General features: G+C 39.8%; 1 protein-coding gene across 2 annotated transcripts in view; it reads left to right on the top strand.

Annotated features, from left to right (window-relative positions):
* The window catches only part of LOC107096603 (spermatid perinuclear RNA-binding protein-like), a 92,633-nt gene that overhangs the window by 60,218 nt on the left and 13,789 nt on the right, over positions 1 to 18,626 (top strand). For both annotated transcript variants that reach the window (XM_015393334.1, XM_015393335.1), the window contains exons 6-11: positions 3,141 to 3,259; positions 6,659 to 6,754; positions 6,854 to 6,965; positions 9,370 to 9,467; positions 12,246 to 12,339; positions 12,430 to 12,498. In XM_015393334.1, the coding sequence (XP_015248820.1) occupies positions 3,141 to 3,259; positions 6,659 to 6,754; positions 6,854 to 6,965; positions 9,370 to 9,467; positions 12,246 to 12,339; positions 12,430 to 12,498 (588 nt within the window). The remainder of the gene's footprint in view (positions 1 to 3,140; positions 3,260 to 6,658; positions 6,755 to 6,853; positions 6,966 to 9,369; positions 9,468 to 12,245; positions 12,340 to 12,429; positions 12,499 to 18,626) is intronic.

Below are 18,626 nucleotides of genomic sequence, written 5' to 3'. Positions count from 1 at the left end.
CGGCGACACTAAACTCTCCTCCTCTTGCATGTTTCCTCTGTCCATAGCGTTCCTTGACAGTGGCGTTTCTCTGTCACCAATTTAGTGCTACTTGGTCCCAATGGAATTTCCCATTGGGAACCTACAGTACTAGCACTGAGTTGCTAACTGGTTAGCAAGATGTTTCCGAGACACCGGCCACAACCAAACTTGCTTCCAAATCGTCCGCCACAACAATCCCGCCCCCTAATAATTGACCAATCACATTCACTTTATTCGCTCTTGTAAATTCGGGCACCTCTCGGGAGAATTCGGAAATGCAACAGTTGGAACAGCCATTTCCCTACGACTTTAAGTTTATAATCTGGCTCTTTGTTGCCATGCTATCATTGTGTCCTGCGCAGTAACTTATAAGGCACTAATCTGCAGTGATCCATGCATTCAGCCACTGATCTGCATCCCCAGTGAAGCTCCAGACGAGCAGTAAACACGCATGTTGTCACATCTACTCTGGTTCCTTTCCTCGGTGTTTGAAAACATCCTGCCTTGTGCATGAGAATCCCTGTTCTCCCGGAGCAAACGTCCCTCCTTCTACAGCTCAGTGGGTCAGATCAGTGGGAACGCCTAATAATTGCTGCCTGCTGTTTGTGTGTCAATAATCCAGACTGGTATGATAGAAGAACTGGTGTTGGGATCATCTGGTAGCAGCAGTTGGAAAACGGCTGAAATTTGTAGATGTCTCTGTGGGTGTGGCTTTTCAGGACCCCTCTTTTCTAACAGGAAATGAACTGCGTGTAGACTCTTAGAACTACAAGCAATTGCAAAGTGTTATGTGATCGATACAAAATCTGTTAAGAAGTCACCGGTACAAAGGCATTTAATTGCATTAATAATGCATATTGATTGTTTTAGTAATCCCTGCAAACCCGCTAACAGATATTTTTAGAAATTGTCCTGATGTGGTATCAGAGCCTCAGTGATAAGAGAAAGCAGAGAGTAGCCAAATCACGGAAAGCTGTATGAAAAGTAAAAGAAGTCAAGTGCAATAAAGGCCCAGAGACACAACTAGCAGTCTAATGTTTTCCCTTTTTTCTGTCATTCTGTATGATGTCTTTAAAATAAAAGCTGAGCAAAAATTTGTTTTTTCTTTCTGTTCTGAAAAGCGCTGTTTATATCATGTTGGGGGTACAAATTGTTTACAGCCCAACTCCATTCTAGGAGAAGTAGAAACAACTTTAATATTTAAAATTTGTCGCTAGAATACAGCAAAACGCTGCAGAACAGTTTGAAATCTTGAGTAGTGATTCAGTCAATATATTGTTTAATATATTGATACGTGGAAAAGCAGCCAAATGGCAATACTGCTGTGCTCTAGCGTTATAAAAAGCATCAGACTCAGCAACCAGGCTATATAATCAATGTGTATAGGGAGATTTTACAAAGTTCCTGATTAGTAATAGAAAAAAGATCTGGCTTTCATTTTAACTCAACAGCAATTCTGTAGAACGCACTTTCTAAATATTTCCTAACAAGGTGACTCCAATCTGTTGTAAGACTAAACAGGGGTCACAAATTTCTCATATGTGTTAAAGATGCTTTAAATGATCACCGGACTCTGAATATTTAACTGCCACCAGCTGATCGAGGTCGGTTGTCCAAAAAACAAAATAATGTTAGGAGGTATCTCTCAAAAAGAACAAACATTTTCTCGCTACTGGCATTTTGTCAGGTGTTGGACTGTTCAACAGTCCATATCCTTCCAGATCCGGTTAGATCGCAACTTGATCTATACTATAGACTCTAGACTGAGATGCTTTTAGATGCTGTCTACAGTAATTGTTTTGGTTTTTTTCCATCCAAAAACCTCCATTCCCCACAATATTTCACATTCTTCACATAGATCATACACATTTTGTATAGATCTTTGGCCCGAAATGAGAACATTTATTATGACCCACTTGTTTACGTTCGCAGCGTTTTGATCGGGCAACCATGCAGCCACCTAATCTCTCCTATCATCTGTGTTTTAAACTCTGTTTGCCAGTTTGTTTACGTTTGTTCGTTTTAATCGGGCAACCATGCAGCCACCTAATCTCTCCTATCATCTGTGTTTTAAACTCTGTTTGCCAGTTTGTTTACGTTTGTTCGTTTTAATCGGGCAACCATGCAGCCAGCTAATCTCTCCAAACAGCTGTGTTGTGGACCCCGTTTGTCACAAGCTAATATGATTGTTTATTGATTTTGTATCTTCCTTTGGTTCTACAGGCTGCAAAACAGTTTCCTAGTGGAGAAGCTGTGATTCCCAACCTTTATGCTGTTGTTTTTAGAGCGAGGGTAGACACGCTTCTTGTGAAGTCTGTTATTAAACAACCGTGGTGTGTGATACCGAATTTGCTGTAGTAGCTGCTAACTTTAACTTCGTTGAAAGTCAAGTGTGGATACATTAAAAGTAATGTTTCCGCATCAACAGGTACGTGATTCAGATTTTTTTTTTGATAAAATTATCTCCTAAATAAATGCATTTCACCCCTTTGGTACAGTTAAAACCAGTTCACAAACAGACCATTAAGGTTTTATGACAAAGCCACATCTATGATAATCCTATGAATGACAATGATTAGGGATCTGGTGATGAACCAGGATCTCTGCAGACTGATATTGACTGATTTACAGATTATGGAAGTTAGTGGAATATGTTTACTTTATTTTGAAATTATTGTCGTTAATTTCTTGTTCATCCAATATGCCAGTGCAGACCAGATACTACTTTCATGCCCGATGAAACAATTTATGGAACTTTGCAGTTACAGTAATAATCTGTTGGTAACTGACCGTGATTTCAGTGTCACGGTTAATCTCCTTATGGTCACCAGTCTATTTTCCAACCTGAGATCCAAAAGCTGCTGTTGCTGCTTTGAAATTATTGGTTATTCAAATACGTTGTTTCACAGTGAACAATACATCAGAGAACTTGGATTTGTGAAATTTCTTAAATGGGTTCATTTCATTAGAAATATTTTTGTACAGGCATAGATAAAGCCACCAGTTTATAAGAGACATCAGCTATTTCCAGCTGCCACAACCAGTTAATCCTGCCACCAATTAATCTATCTCACAGGCGTGTTCACACTGTCTATGCCTCATCCTGTTTGTTTCTCCAGAGGACCACGACCGCGAGGAAAATGAGCAGAGGTGTGAGGAAAAGGAGGAGGAGGATGTCCTGGACGCTCTGAAATGCCAGGCTGCTCTGGCAGCACTGCGACATGCCAAGTGGTTCCAGGTGAGCTCAGCTGGACTGCTGACATCTTCATTTTCCAATACATCTAAATATTTCATCTGTTTGCAGCCAATGTTTACTTACCGTATTTTCTGGTTTATAGAGCGCACCTCACTATAAGCTACACCCACAAAAAATGTTTATTCTTTTTTTCTATATATAAGTGGCACTGGGCTATAAGCTGCTGATATCTACAGAACGGTCCTCCACCAAAACTGTAGGGGGAGCTCTACATTTTACCATTAGCATAGGGACAAAGAAGATTGCTAGCTCCTGTTAACTTGTTGGCTCGTGGCTGTTATACTTTCTGATGAAAAATGGGGTTTTATCAGCTCTTTTAGCTCTGCAGGAGTTGCAAACAGTCTCTTCATAGGTTCGGCAGCTTGAATTCTACAAATACATGGAGACATTTGTTCTCCACCGTGCCTGCTGCTAGCATGTGCTTGTGCTAAATGAAAATTAGCCCCTATTTTCTTTGATATCCAACTTTGACTTCCGCTCCCTGGTGGTTAGAAAAATCCACCAAAAAGCCACAACTTCATATAAGCCTCATGGTTCAAAGTTTGGGAAAAAGTAGCGGCTTATAGTCTGGAAAATACGGTAATTCATTAAAGTTTATTTACAGTGAGTAAAATAAGTATTTGAACACCCTGCTATTTTGCAAGTTCGCCCACTAATAAATCATGGAGGGGTCATAGTAGGTGCATGTCCACTGAGTGACAACTAAAAAAGACAATCCAGAAATCACAATATATGATTTTTGAACTATTTATTTGTATGATACCACTGCAGATATATATTTGAACACCTGTATATCACCTGACCCTCAAAGATCTGTTCGTTCCATTTCATTTTCTACCGCTTTATCTGGGGCCGGTGTTCTGTCAGCTCAACATACCGCGTCGGGCCAGCATATACATAGTTGATGATATTGATTTGGACATTACGTCGTCTTGGATACAACGGCTTGGTGGAGCAGAAGTAAGATTAATTTAAGTGAATCAAACATGAGCAAGATGACTACTACTAGGAAGGTTGTAGTTGCCCCATAAAAAAAGCAATAATAATCGTGTTCAATGTTGGGATTAAAGGAGCGTGCTGGTAAAGATTCTCCAGGCCAAAGAGAAAGAATGTGAGATATCCAGGCCATAGTCATTCCAAAAAAGTTAAAAGTTAAAGTTGAAAAACAATCCACTGGACTTTGTTTCCAAGTTTGAATTTGTTTTGTTTCCCGTTTCGCTTTTTTGGGCTATCGTATAAAGCATCCTAACGCTATTTCTGACATTTGAATTGAAAAAGCTTCCTCGATGGGAAGCAAAACATCTTCAAACTTGGAAAGAAAGTCCTGTGGTTTGTTTTCTAAACTTTTTTGGAAAGGATTAAAGGAGCGGTTCAATCCATAATCAATTTGCTGTACAAGTTTGCCACTTGTTTTATTTTCTTATAACAACCAATTTTTCATTTCTAAGTTAATTTCTATAAAATCCTCGAGGAATTCTCATTAAAATTTAGATAATTCTTCAATAAGACTTGCAATATTTTTTAAAAGCTAATGTGTATAGTGGATCTAGTGAAGGACTTTTTTTTGTTGTTTTTATGCACAAAACTACGACAGAAACCTGACTAAATCAGGGAATAAAACAGCTCTCCCTATGGATAGCGGAGACAGAGGACACTATATAATGCATATTACTATGGGTATGCTGAGATGACACTTATAGTGTCAGACCAGCATGTGCGTTTGTAAATGCATATGCATATCTGACATCTTGTGCATTCGTATTACTATGGGCATGCTGGCCTGACGCAGTATGCTGAGCTGACAGAAAACCAGGTCGGAGAGGCAGCAGTCTAAGCTGAGATGCTCAAACTTTCCGATCAGCACACACCACCTCCAGCTGCTCTGAGGTGACCCCGAGGCGACTCCAGGCCAGCTCAGAGACATAGTCCCGCCAGCGTGTCCTGGGCATACCACGAGGCCTGATAAAAGCAAAATGGGAAATACCTGGAAGGCGACCAGCCACCTCAGTTGGCTCTTTTCAATGTGGATGAGCAACGACTCTACTCCGAGCTCCTCCTGGGTAACTGAGCTCCTCACCCAATCTCGAAGGGTGCGCCCAGCCACCCTATGAAGGAAACTCATTTCGCCCGCTTGTATTTGCAGTCTTGTCTTTTCGGTCATTACCCAGATCTCTTGAACATAGGTGAGGGTGGAAACATAAATCGATCAGTAAATCAAGAGCTTTGCCCCCAGACTCTGCTCCCTCTTCATGATGACAGTCTGATACAGCGACATCACCGCCAGCGCCGCACCGATCCAATCTCACGCTCCATCCGTCTCTCGCTCGTGAACAAGACGAGATACTTTAACTCCTCCACTTGAGCCAAGGACTCTCCACAGACCTGAAGAGGGGAGTCCACCTCGGTTTTAAAAATGTAAAACAACGAAAATGGCCCAAAAACCCAAACTTGAGGTACACCATAGAATGATTAATACAATCCGATTCCTTTGCCTGCCTGTAGCGATCTGATTCTGGACTGTATCAAAGGATTTGGATGGGTCCAGAATAACGAGGACTGTATAATATCCTCTATCACGCAGTAGACTCCTCCTAACCTGCAGCTATGGAGCCAGGAGGGGGCTTTGTACCTTCCACAATAGCTGTTCTAAATGGTACAGAAAATTATGTTATGTTTTTAGGCGTACAGTATACGCTAATAATAAATACAACTTTTGCAGTTTTGTACTGTTATTTAATGGAATGCTTGAGTTGCCAACACAAAAAAAGTGTTAGAGTGCCAGACCACTCTTCAGACGTTTGACAGATGTCCTCTAAGTTACTATAGTCCTCATAACCTGATAAAATCATTAACTTTAACATTTGGTGTGAGCTGTGCATGATGGTCAATATCTCTGCTTTGGTCTCATCTGTCCAGATGTTTTGTGCTTTGTTGCAAAGCATCTTTGCTTTTCTTTGTGCACTATACATTGTTGACAGCAGAATCTTTTCTTCTTGATGAATTGAGTGAAAACAGAATAGAGACTCTTCATAAAGATACAGCCAGGCTGTGTTGATCAGAGGTAACAAACGTTTATAGCGAGACCACTTGAAAATAATGGGAATAATAGCAGGGTAAATGAGGTCAAATGGGTCAGGTTGTCTGTGTTGGCTGTTGAGCAACATTTAATCTTACCAGATGATTGAGTTTCAATCCAGTTCCAGTTTTATTTCCCCTGCCAAGCCTCAGGTTTATCGCCTCACTCTAAGATCAGAAGCTTACTGAAGCTTCAGGGGTCAGAAAACAGCCTCTGAGGCTTGGTGGTGTCAACACTCACTCTGTGGAGACTCAGCCACTCTGTCTGGTTAAAATGCTCCTCATGCTGTCCATCTGCCCCCTCAGGCCCGAGTTACTGACCTAAAGTCCTGCGTCATTGTTCTGAGGGTCCTCAGAGACGTTTGCAACCGTCAGCCAGTGTGGGAGCCTCTCAAAGGATGGGTAGGTCCTGTTAAACTGCAGTGTTTTCCAACCCTGAAGTTAAAGTAGGTTATAACCCCTAAAATGCTGCCACTGCTCTGTGCTCTTGTTTCTGTGCAGCCATTAGAGCTGATCTGTGAAAAGGCCATCGCCACCTGTAACCGGGCGCTGGGTCCAGGGGAAGCTCTGCGTCGTGTCATGGAGTGTATTGCCTCAGGAATCCTTTTACCAGGTTAGAGATCAGCTGAGATTACCTTTTGTGTTTCTGAAAATAACCGCCACTTTTACAGTTTCACAGAGTTAATTCCTGTTACAATGTGCACGAAAGCTCTGTATAAAATTTCCAGGTTTCCATATTCTGTTTCCAAACACTGCAATTTAAAAAGTTTGAACTCTTTGCTGATTGGTTTTCTTGTAGGACCATTGCTCTCAGCTGCCTCCAGAAGATAGAGAGAGTTTGGCAGGAAAACAGTTTACCTGCCCTTTCTGATAAAGAAAAGGTTCAGCATCTCCTCACAGCATAAACTTTAAAGATTATGAGAACATCTTTTAAACAGCTTTAAAAAGGTGCAGATTAGAGAAACTGGTATCAGAACAGAGAGGGGAACCTTTTTTTTTAACACCGTTCACTTCAGCATCTATCTGTGGGGTGTTTTTCTTTATATCCATCTATGCAACCAAAGGTTTATCTGTTCCTTTCACCCCGTTATCTGTTCCTAGTGGGATATTCATCAAATGTTTTTGGATTTAAGGTTTATTAGATCTGAATTTGTTTCACCTAATTAATAATAGTAGTAATAATTGACCTTTATTGCTCTCACAATGCAGAAATTTGGCTCTGCATTTAACCCATTTGACCCATTAACCCATTAACACTGCATTTAAGTGGAGGCAGAGTGATTCGAAAACCGGTTACTTGCAACCTTCTCAGTAGAAGGACCTAAGAACCTTAGGATTCCAAGCTATATGCCCTAACCATTAGGCCGCCACTCCCTCTTGATTGATTAACGGATAGCGTCCTCTTAGAGGCGATTTATTTCAGTATTTTAACGCTCCCACCGTCCGCTGGAGTGCTCTGCTCTTATTTCTTAAGCAGAGCCTCTCTGGTATTTGTAAGAAAAATAATGCCAGAGAGAAGACCTGCCATAGCAGAGCCATTAATTGATCCACAGTCCGGTCCAGGATTATTTACACAGTCTGACAACAACGATGCAGAATGAACTCTATTTGTTTCTGTTTGTAGCTATAAAAACACTCAATAAACTCCTCAAGCTATCACCTGAATAGCGGCCATTTAGCCATGCTGCATGAGGAACAGCTTAACTACTCGTGTATGTTCAGAAGGTGAGAATGTGATCATGGAGCAATGCAAAACGTTTGAAACATGACAGAAAATGACATGCTGTCAATAAGCAAAGAAGATTAGGAAAGCTTCTGTAAATTAATGCACTTCAAGGAGCCGAGTTTTAACATTCCTCTGAGATCCACCCGATTTTAACAGGCTCTGACAGCATGTCGAGGTTACATACCCAGTCTTTTAATGATACTTTTACGTCATTGTACATTGGAAATCAGAATTTTTGACGTTTTATTCAGAATCTTTTTATTTGATAACCAAATAGATTCCTACTTTGTTATATCTTCTAAATACGCGTGTTTTAATAATGTATATAAGAAAATTTTCTGTTAACTCAGCCTGTATTTAATCGCTGGCACAATAAATTGTTAGAAAAAACTTTTTTTTTTTTTTTTATTCAGCATATTGGGGGAAACATTTATATTTTTTTTTACCCATGATGTTTTAAAAAGATACTCTTATATTTAAACTTAGTTTTTTAAAGAAAATTATTTTATCAATAAATTGATCAATAAGGTAAATAAACTGTAATTATTGCATCCATATTTCCTTGGACTGGTTCCTTCCGTTACACTGTGTAAGGAGTGGTGAAATCTGCACGGCTTTAACAGTCCAAATAACACACTAGGAGAAAAACTCGCTCTGATGATGAACTGTATTATCGAGGGTTAACTTGTTGTTTTGTTGTTTTTTTTTGTCTAACAACAGCAACATTTCAATCAAAACTGAATGTAGAAACATCCTCCTTCAGGTTCATCAGTTTCTATGTGGTGGAAAAAAAAGGGTCAAATGTAGCAAAGTATAAATGAACAAGAATTGAAAAGGAAATAAAAAGAAAAGTAGAGCTAAAATGAACAGAACTGATGTTTATCCTTCACTGTAAACCTCATTCAAGGATCTCAAGCCGATGAAGGCTGTTAAAGAAATGTTTTTCTAACCAATGGAGATCACCCTGAGCCTGCTCATTTTCATTCTGCAGACGTCTCTGAGCATAAATGTTTCTGTTTGACTACAATAAACACAAGCGTCCACTGATGTTTTTTTTTCCTCCACGGCTCGGCTTCTTTTTCTGATCCTCCATCTTGGAAACCTTCAGATCTTTTCATCAGAGACTAGTTAGACCTTCTGGTGATGTGACCGGATTGCTAACATCTGCTTGAGGGTTTTATCACCACTGAAACATTTAGCAGTTTTCTTTCTAAGTTCAAACCAAAGTGAAAAGATTACAAACAAACCTACTTTCCAACACGTCAAACATCGATGTGGCTTTTCTCTCCAGGAGGCCCAGGAGTTCACGATCCCTGCGAGAGGGAACCCAGAGATGTCCTGACGCACCTGAGCGCCCAGCAGGCTAACGCCCTCACACACAGCGCGCAGGTCAGTCCAAATAAACCACAGATGCACACAGCTCCTGATCCTCCAAGTTTTCTACATCTGTAATTAGGGCTGGGTATTTTCGCCAAAGTCCTGAATCGATTCGATTTTGATTAATACAGTTCTAAATCAATTAATTACCATTTAATCTGTTTTTACAATAATGAAAGTAGTTCAACTGTGTTTCAAAATACTCATGTATTTTATTTTTTCCTCTCATATTAAACAAGCGCAAACTTGTAAATCAGACAGTTTTAAGTTGAGATGTGAATAAAACTGTCTCAAAAGTGCAAACTTGTTTGTGAAAAGTGAAAAAGTTTAGCCTCACTCGAGCGAGCAAACAGGACACAGCGGGCACACAGCAGACATGCATGAGCTGCATTATCTCCACTGCCCAAACTATGTATATTTGCAGCGTTTTCTGTAACAACTACAGGGTGTTTGCTGGTCAGCCCCTATTTGTTAATGTCTTCATTAAAGTTATTGGATATATTTGCAGCTGTCCGGCTTGAAGTAATCTTGAGTGCTTCTTTCCTGCTCATTTGAATGTGAACGTCATGCGAGTCACTATAAAACTAATCGATCTCATTCCCTAGACATCGATTTTGCAAAAATGTAAAGGAATTCATTCAAAATCGATGAAATTGATTTTTTTTACCCAGCCCTATCTGTAATGCAGTTTACTGTTTAACAGCTTCAGACACTGTAGGTTTAAATCAACATCTCTTTGCTCAAAGGCACTCTAGTAGAAGCTCTTAAAGAAGTTTCCTCCAATATTATTTTTACAGCTACTTGGCCTTAAAAGCCTTTGTGAATAGACCTTAAGTATGTCACCTTTGCACCACAGTGGTTCGGCTCCTGCTGCTGAAATGAATCTGTATCAAAATTTGCCACCATAAGCCGTTTTATTTAGCTAATAAATTAAAGTTATGAGCTGTTTTTTTGACAAGCCAATATAAATGAGAGGGAATGAAGATAAGAATCGTTTTTAGCTAGGAATATTTCATGGGGTGTACACCTTGGTGTATCACATCTTTAGGCTTTGTGCAGCGTAGGGGTGGATTCTGTTAAAACACTACTTTTGTCCTGATTATGGAAACTATCTCTGCTTGACTAGAGGTGGACATGAGATTATTTTCAGGTACCATATTATGTTTCAGAGGTTAATTCAAACAATCAGAAAGTATAATGCTACATTCACAACACACGTGCTTTAAGCATCAGAAAAGCACCTGCTGCTTCATTTTTGAAGCATTAAGATCAGATGTGCTTGAAGCCTGTCCAGTAAAGTTTGTCCTGATGCATCTGATGCTTCTGCGTTCAATGGCAGAGAGTGGCTTTGCTATATTTGCTGTGATCAGTGGGAAAAAAGTAGTTTTAATGTTTTTAAGTGAGGAAGTCCACTTCAAACATCTTCAACATCTGTGAGGTCAGTTCATCAAGATTATACTGCCTTGAAATATCATTTCGCTGTTGGTGGCACTGAGACGCCCCAGATAGCGGCGGTAAGCTGTCAATCGCCAGCAGCAGCTGGTTCAGACCCGGTCGCCTCTTGGGGATTTTTCTCCTACTTTTTCATGCTGGCTGGAAGTAGATGTTTGCGTTTTTCAGGTATGTGGTACAAACTGCAGGCACCAGAAGAATAAAAGCAAATATATTTTGCTGACAGTTTTGCCATTTTAAGTTTATTTACTCGTTAATAAACTTCGTCAGAATAGTGATCATTGCAATCTGCATCAGAAGCGCTGTGTCTGTCTCCCTGCCAGCTCCCAGATCAGCCTCTCTGATTGGTTGATGTGGCGCGTCGAGCAGCAAAATAGAATTTTTCCGCTACTACTTCTGAAATTTAAAAAATTTGAGCAAAGCTTTTGGGGGAAAAAGTAGAGCGTACAATTTTTCATATTTTTAGTAAAGAGCTTACAATGTACCACCGTACACACTGCTAATTCTAGAGATGTTTTCGTTTTAAAAGAGAAACATTTAAAAGGTTTCACATCTTACTGGGTTTAATTTAGCATCTCTGAGATTAAATTCATCTGATCTCTGCTGGTGCTGTTTAATTTTTCACCCTGGAGATGAAGGATTCTGCAGAGCATTTCCAGGTTTTAATTCAGTAAACTTTGAATCCATTATCTGTCTTTTTTTTATGAGCCCTGCCTTAACATCGACCCCTCAGAGCTTCATAAAACCTCTGCTTTTTTTCCTGTTATAAATCCAGTCGCAGGCGCTCACCTACCAGGCTCACTCATTATCCTGCTTGATTAACAAACATTCCTCCGGGCTGTGCCGCCGAGCTGTCTGCTGCATTCGAGTCAGCATTTTCCTCCTGGAAGCAGCTTCCTGCTGCAGTTTTATTCAAACTGAGTTCCTGTCAGTGGAATTAAGCCTCTGACCTCAGACTGCCCAGGCTCCTGCTCACTGGGAGCCTAATTAGCCGTCTAGCGGGAGTGGGAATACACCAGCACAGCCAGTGGGGTTCCCTCTGCTGCTCTCCTGAATATGCGGACATCCTCAGACATCTTTCCTTCATATGTCGCTCTCACTCACATTCTTTCTCTTTGGAGTTAGGGAATCATTTTCCATATTTTTCTGCCCCCACAGTGTTTATGATGCATGAAGTTTACACAGAAAGCTGAGCTGCTCCCTCAAGTTTTCTGGTATAATTAAAGCGTATTGATCTGCAAGTAATTGGTATCTTTTCAGGCTGCTTACACTCTGCCGTCCTGTGGGAGCTGCAGGGTTGTTAACCACACTGATGTTTCTGCTCCGTGTGTGTTTCAGCATGCACTGCGCCTCATAGCGTTCGGACAGCTTTACAAGGTGCTGAATATGGATCCCCTGCCGGCCAACAAGGCCTCTCCGAGGCTGTTAGAAGGTCTGCAGGTTTCATCTTTGTTTTCTGTTGATTTAGTATTTCAGTTATTCTTTTGTGAGGGTGATGTTTGGGTTTGTTTCTGCTCTGCAGGCAGCTGTCAGAAGAGACTCCGAAACGACTCTGGCTGTGAGGACAGAGACTTCAGCAAGCGAATAAAAGGTGACTTAAGAGACTCTGCAGGCTCAACTGGACTGCTGAGTCTTTAATTTATGTTTTAGCGTTTCCTTGTTACCGGAAAGCGAATAGTTTGACTCTCCTACAAACTCGGATCAGTTTCGGATCAGAGTGAATGTTTTTGGGTTAAAGAACCAATAATCTGGGCTGACTTCCAGAAACGTGTTCAGGAACCTCTGCAGATTCCTGGATCTTTACCTTCATTGTAAAACAGAAGCTGGTTGTAGTTTGTTGCCTGCATAGAAGGACATTTGGTCTGTTCTGAGGGTTTCTGCTGCACAGAGATCATAATCAAAATGTCAGCATGGAGATGTGTAATCAGAAGTGAAACATTATCCCCTTTTTAATTGTTGTTGTGCTTCTAGTCTTAGGGCGGATTTATACTCAGAAACCAGGTCATCTGCGTGTGTGTCGCAGTGAACTCAAATGTGTCCCCGCCCCGGGCGTACAGGTGGCATAGTGGTTAGAGCGCACGACCCATGTACAGAGGCCTTAGTCGTTAACATGGCCGACCCGGGCTTGAATCTGACCTTTGGTCTTTTGCTTCATGTCTCATACCCCCTTTCCTGTCAGCCTACTGACGAAAAATCTACCACAGACACTCTGGTGCACCTCTTCTAAAATTGTAGACAGTGCTGCAGACAGGAGGCCTCTGATTGTTCAAATCTACATCCGCTCTACACTATGCGTATTTCCTGTTCAGTACCTTGTTTCGTTTGTATGACCGCCATTGTGTAAAACGACTGTGTGCACAACCGTGTATAGTTTGTTCAGAGATGCTGAGCTGTGATCAAACCACTCAATGTTTTAGTTAATACACCATCATAGAAAGAGAAGCATGGGGGCACCTGTTGCATTGCAGAAAGAATGGCCGGGATTCAAATCCTCCCATTTTGGTTGTGTGCATCCAGTTTGCATGTTCTCCCTGTGCATGCATTGGTTCTCTCTGGGCACTCCTTTGACCTGAGCACTTAACTGCATTTGCAACATAATCACAATTTAACAAAAACACAACTTTCCAATAAGAAAGTCTCTGAAATTAGTTAATTTAACAATAGGACACTGGCTTTCTCCCTGCAGCTCTTTAGGTAGTGGTCAAATGGTCAAAGTGTCACAAGGGGAATAGAGAGTTTCAGCTAGCATACAGATCCATACATGCGAGTAGAAGTGAGCACTTTTCTACATCGTAGTAAAAGTGAAGTCCTGCTATAATGGGTGCTAAACAGGCAAGTTTTATGGATCATGAAAACAATTAGGCTATGGAGGGAAACATCTACATACTGATGGTTAATGTAGAGCACAATCTAAATAGAATAGATTGTTTGGTGAAATCATTCAGCCCCAGCTCTCCTGCTTCCTCCCTGACAGCTAGGTCCATTGGACTCTCTTTGTGAAGGCCGTAGATATGAGTGTATGCCTGGTAGTTTGTCCTGTGTCTCTGTGTTGCTCTGTGATGGACTGCAGACCTGCCCAAGGTCTCCTCTGCTTAATGACAGCTGCAGATGGGCACCAGTCTCCCCACCACCCTGCAGGGCCAAGCAGATATAGATGATGGATGGATGGACCTTGATGGGCTTTGAAATCCAGGGTTAGAGTTTAATCTGCTTGTGGCTCAAAGCACAGTTGGGAAGTCCTTCTTTTTATTAGTTTCAGTCACATTTTGTGGTTTGCTGCCTCTCACATGGTGGAGGAATGTTTTTGTGCTAAAATATTAAACGTTTGTGAAATCGATCTGAAGATGGGATGATGGGATTATGGCAAAGGGAAGGAGAAAACCCCTCCCTACTTGGAGCTCCAAAGAAGGCTGGAGTTTTTAAAAGGTTCACAGAAATTTGGACCTCAATGTGGTTGATTTTAGTCTGATCTGTAATTTATTTTTGTTATTTTTTAAAAGCGATCAGACAGGACATGGGAAAAGTGAGAGGGGGGAGACATGCGGCAGATGGCAACAAGAGGTGTGGAGGACCAAAGCTCCTGTACATGAGATGAGCGCCATCGCCACACCCACAAACAAAGTTCAGGTTTATTTTTAGATCTTACTGCAGAATGAGGATGATGCTTCACCTGGAGCTGTGAAACACTTTTAATTGGTTCACAGACACACAGTCCCAATACTCACACTAAACACTAAGCCCCTCTATGAAGTGGAGGAAGTGCATTTAAGCGTGCACATTCTGGAGAATCCTAACAGTACCCATATTGTAATGGAGACATCGAAAGTTAGAGGATCCATCCCTGTTTTTATAATGTTACTGCTAGAAAGTGATTACTGCGATGAGACATACGCTTGTATTCACACATATACGGTAAAACATGAATAATTTTTATGATTATGCCTGAAAACAAGTGTTTTCTATAGCACATGCGCTGGAGCCTGCTTTTTTTCATGTATTTTCAAAATAAACAAGGAAAATTAAAACACCTACACCAAACCAAGCTTCTGCCGCCCCGGCGTCCTCTTCCGCAACATCTTCGTCCCCGCTTTCCTCCTCTAAATAAAAAATAGATGATTGAGGAGACTCATCCACGACCTCCGACACTAAACTCTCCTCCTCTTGCATGTTTCTTCTGTCCATAGCGTTCCTTGACAGTGTCGTTTCTAAGTCACCAATTTAGTGCTACTTGGTCCCAATGGAATTTCCCAGTGGGAACCTACTAGCACTAAGTTGCTAACTGGTTAGCAAGATGCTTCAAAGAAACCGGCCACAACCAAACTTGCTTGCGAACCTTCTGCCTCAACAATCCCGCCCCCTTTATAAATAACCAATCACATTCCCTTTATTCACTCTTGTAATGTCGTGCACCACTCGGGAGAATTCGGAAATGCAACGTTTGGAACAGCCGCTACCCTACGACTTTAAGGTTAATTAAGGTTAATTAATTAAGGAAAGGATACAAAATACACATTAGAATAGAGTAAAAGATGAGAGAATTAATGCTAAATGAATCAAAGTGCTGCAAGAAAGAAAACATTTCATTTTCCTTACAGTTTTTTTATGTTTTCATAGGTTTGCTTTAAGGGAATTATCAAAGTCATTCAAAAAAACATTTTAAGAAGGTCTGACTCCTTTCTATTTACAGCAAAGGATATTTGAAAATCAAAGGACCCACTTAGACTGTCTAAGCAAAAATCTCTGTACCAAAATTCAAAATTTAGCATCAATTGTGATAACAAAATGTTTAATGTAAGATCAGAATACATTAGGAGATAGTAACAGGAAATAAAGCAAGCTATATCCTCTTTAAATGAACATAATTCATCTACTGTACTTACCAATATGTATTTGGTTGGTTTGCTATTTTAAATTGGTTTCTTTTACTGTTGGAGAAATGGGCCATTTAATACATTTGAAGTGAATATTGCTGAGATTTACTGTTACTAAATGTGGCAGTTTTTCTCTACAAGGTCCTTATATATAATAACTGCAAAGAAATATTTTTACTGAAAAGTTAATTATTAACCCACACATTTCTGTTTCCTTTTAGAAGGTGAGGAAAATGTGATGAATTTAAACAGGAGGATTTTGATTATTTGAATGTAAAGGTTGAGGAATTGCTTGCATTTTGTATTATAAATTTATTTAAAAAAGTTAAATAATCTAAAAAATGCCATCGACATCTAATAAATCCTTAACAGAAACTACTACCTTAATCAACAGCCTTTAATAAGAATTTAGTTTTTGTTTGAATATATATATTATATAATGTGATTAATAAAGCAAGAGAGGAAATAATCATTGAATATCAATTTAGAGAATACAAAAAATGTTTCGTTTGTGATTTGTAGATAACTTAAAAGGAATCTTATCTTTATCAAAAATCAAACCGCAAGGGCAGGAGCTGGATCATCACCACATTTCTGCTTTTTTTTACTTAAAACATTACATGCAGCAATGAATTGTGGGAAGTACACTTCATCAAAGGCCACTTTGCTGCACGCTCAGTTCAGGCCTGGATTAGAGGCGCATACTGGGCGGGGCCAAAGTCAGCACTGGAGATGTGGGACGCACTATGCACTGGGACCCTCTGCAGGGATGCACAGTTGAAGTACTGTATGCAAGGGCAGAAGGGGGGCGGGGCGAGATTCAGCTTCCATGTGAAAATGAAGCCATCTTCTAGAACTTATGAGCTCCCTTCATAAAGTGGCCTAACTCCATTTGCATTTCAAACAATTTTAAACACTTTTGACATATATATAAAAAAAATGAAATCCACCAGGTCTCTCCCCTTGGATCTAGTAGAACCTTGGATCAGAATAGGAGTTTAATTCTGTTATTTCATATTATATAAAGTAGGTTTCACCCTTTATAGGACAATCAGTGAAATACTTTGTAAGGCAACATTTTTAGACAACGGTGTCATGGGAAAACAGGACAATACCTTATAACTTTTGTTACATTTAAAACGTTTCTACATTTTCATGGAAAAATATGTTAACAAAAGATTGTGATTGTTTTTGATTAAATCATTATAGAACAGAGTGAAAGAAACACATTTTTTGTTAAAACAAAACCGTACTTTTACTTTTTAAACCTGGCTCATTAACTTTTTAACTTTTCAATTAGCTTTTAACTTCTTTACTTCACTTTTTACGTTTTTTATTTAACTTATTTAATCTTTTTTCAACAGTAGGTAACATATCATCCAAGGTCTCATCTAACTGGCAAAAGTCAAAATGGCGTGCACATAATATCTGCTGAATGGTTGGATATAAATCTTGTTCTTCTAGACCTCACTGACTGATGGGCAGGACTCCATTTGTAAGGAGTATGCAAGTGACCAAAAAAATGGTAACCTCCCCTATAAAGAGTTAATGTTGCTAACACGCTTAAAAGTTTAAAATAGGTTTATGTTGGATTTTTGTGTGAAAGTTGAATCTTTGTCCTTCAGAATAATGTCTGAATGTTTTCTGTTCTAGTTTGATTCTAATCAGGGTTTTTGCTGCAGCTCTTCCTAAAATAATCTCTATTTAGAAATAGTTTTATAGTACTTATTAATGGATTAGTGAACAGAGTTTATAATTCTCCTTAATTATCACATTTAAAATTCCCAATTATAAAACACTGTATTTGTAATTGTTGGATTTAAATGTTAAATTTGAAATGGTTGTATTTGTATTTTGTTGACCCTCCTGTTCCCCCATGCACTAGCAGGAGCACAGCGGGATTTGTTTTTTTTCCAAGGCTCTATGTTAAAGCATTTTCATGAAAATATATCAAACTAGATTTGGCAAAATGTGGAAAATAAGCCCAGAAGGTTTTCAGAAACACAAGATTACTCTGAGGCAGACGGGTCTAATAGCAGCCGATAAGTGGGTATTGACTGAGGTTTTTGTGAAGCCAGAAGGCTGTTTGGTGTGTGTGTGATGGGGGGGGTGCTGCCTCTAAAGACCATTGACAGCAAACAAGGTGATCTTCAGGAGGCTTTGTGCAGAAGGTGGAAAAGTGACTCAGTGGAGCTGAAAGCATTGCGGCTTTGAGCTTTTCTTAGAAACCAGGACGCTCCGGTGTGACAGGGATCCAAACAGCCTGTCAGGCGGCAAAACGCCACCAAATGTTTGTGTCAAAGGAGGGAAAACAACTAGACTCTTCCTGAATGGGACCTGAAATTCAGTTTCATGTCTGCAGGTTTCAGGGGATCCACTGAACCAACCCATTCATTCCTTCACTCTGCTCCTAAAAGGAAGATCATCAGACAATCAGCAGGTTATTCCTGGATGAATTTCCAGCAGGAGGGTTGATTCTTATGATAAACCAAAAGTATTTTAGTTTTATGCTTCATTAAATTTCTGTCCAGACTAAAGTGAACAAACTAAGCTACTTTTTGAAGCTTCAAAAAATGTTGTAAACATGGAAAATTATAATTGTTTCAGGTCTAAATTAAAATGTCATCAAAAACTTTATTCATTTCCTAATTCAGCCCAACCATAACATGGAAATAATAGGGATGTAGTTCAGGTAAAATATCTAGTTACATAAATTTTTAAAGCAGGACACCGAAGAAAGAAAAATGACTGTATACAGCCAGTTTTTAATTGGTTCTGAAATACAAAAGACAAAAAAAATAATTTAATTGGTTCTGAAATACAAAAGACAAAAAAAATAATTATTTTT

This window comes from Cyprinodon variegatus, unplaced genomic scaffold (genome assembly GCF_000732505.1).
Source record: "Cyprinodon variegatus isolate N-32 unplaced genomic scaffold, C_variegatus-1.0 Scaffold636, whole genome shotgun sequence".
NCBI classification, from domain to species: domain Eukaryota; kingdom Metazoa; phylum Chordata; class Actinopteri; order Cyprinodontiformes; family Cyprinodontidae; genus Cyprinodon; species Cyprinodon variegatus.
The sequence above is the reverse complement of the archived record's forward strand: the minus strand, read 5'-3'. Positions and strand labels throughout refer to the sequence as shown.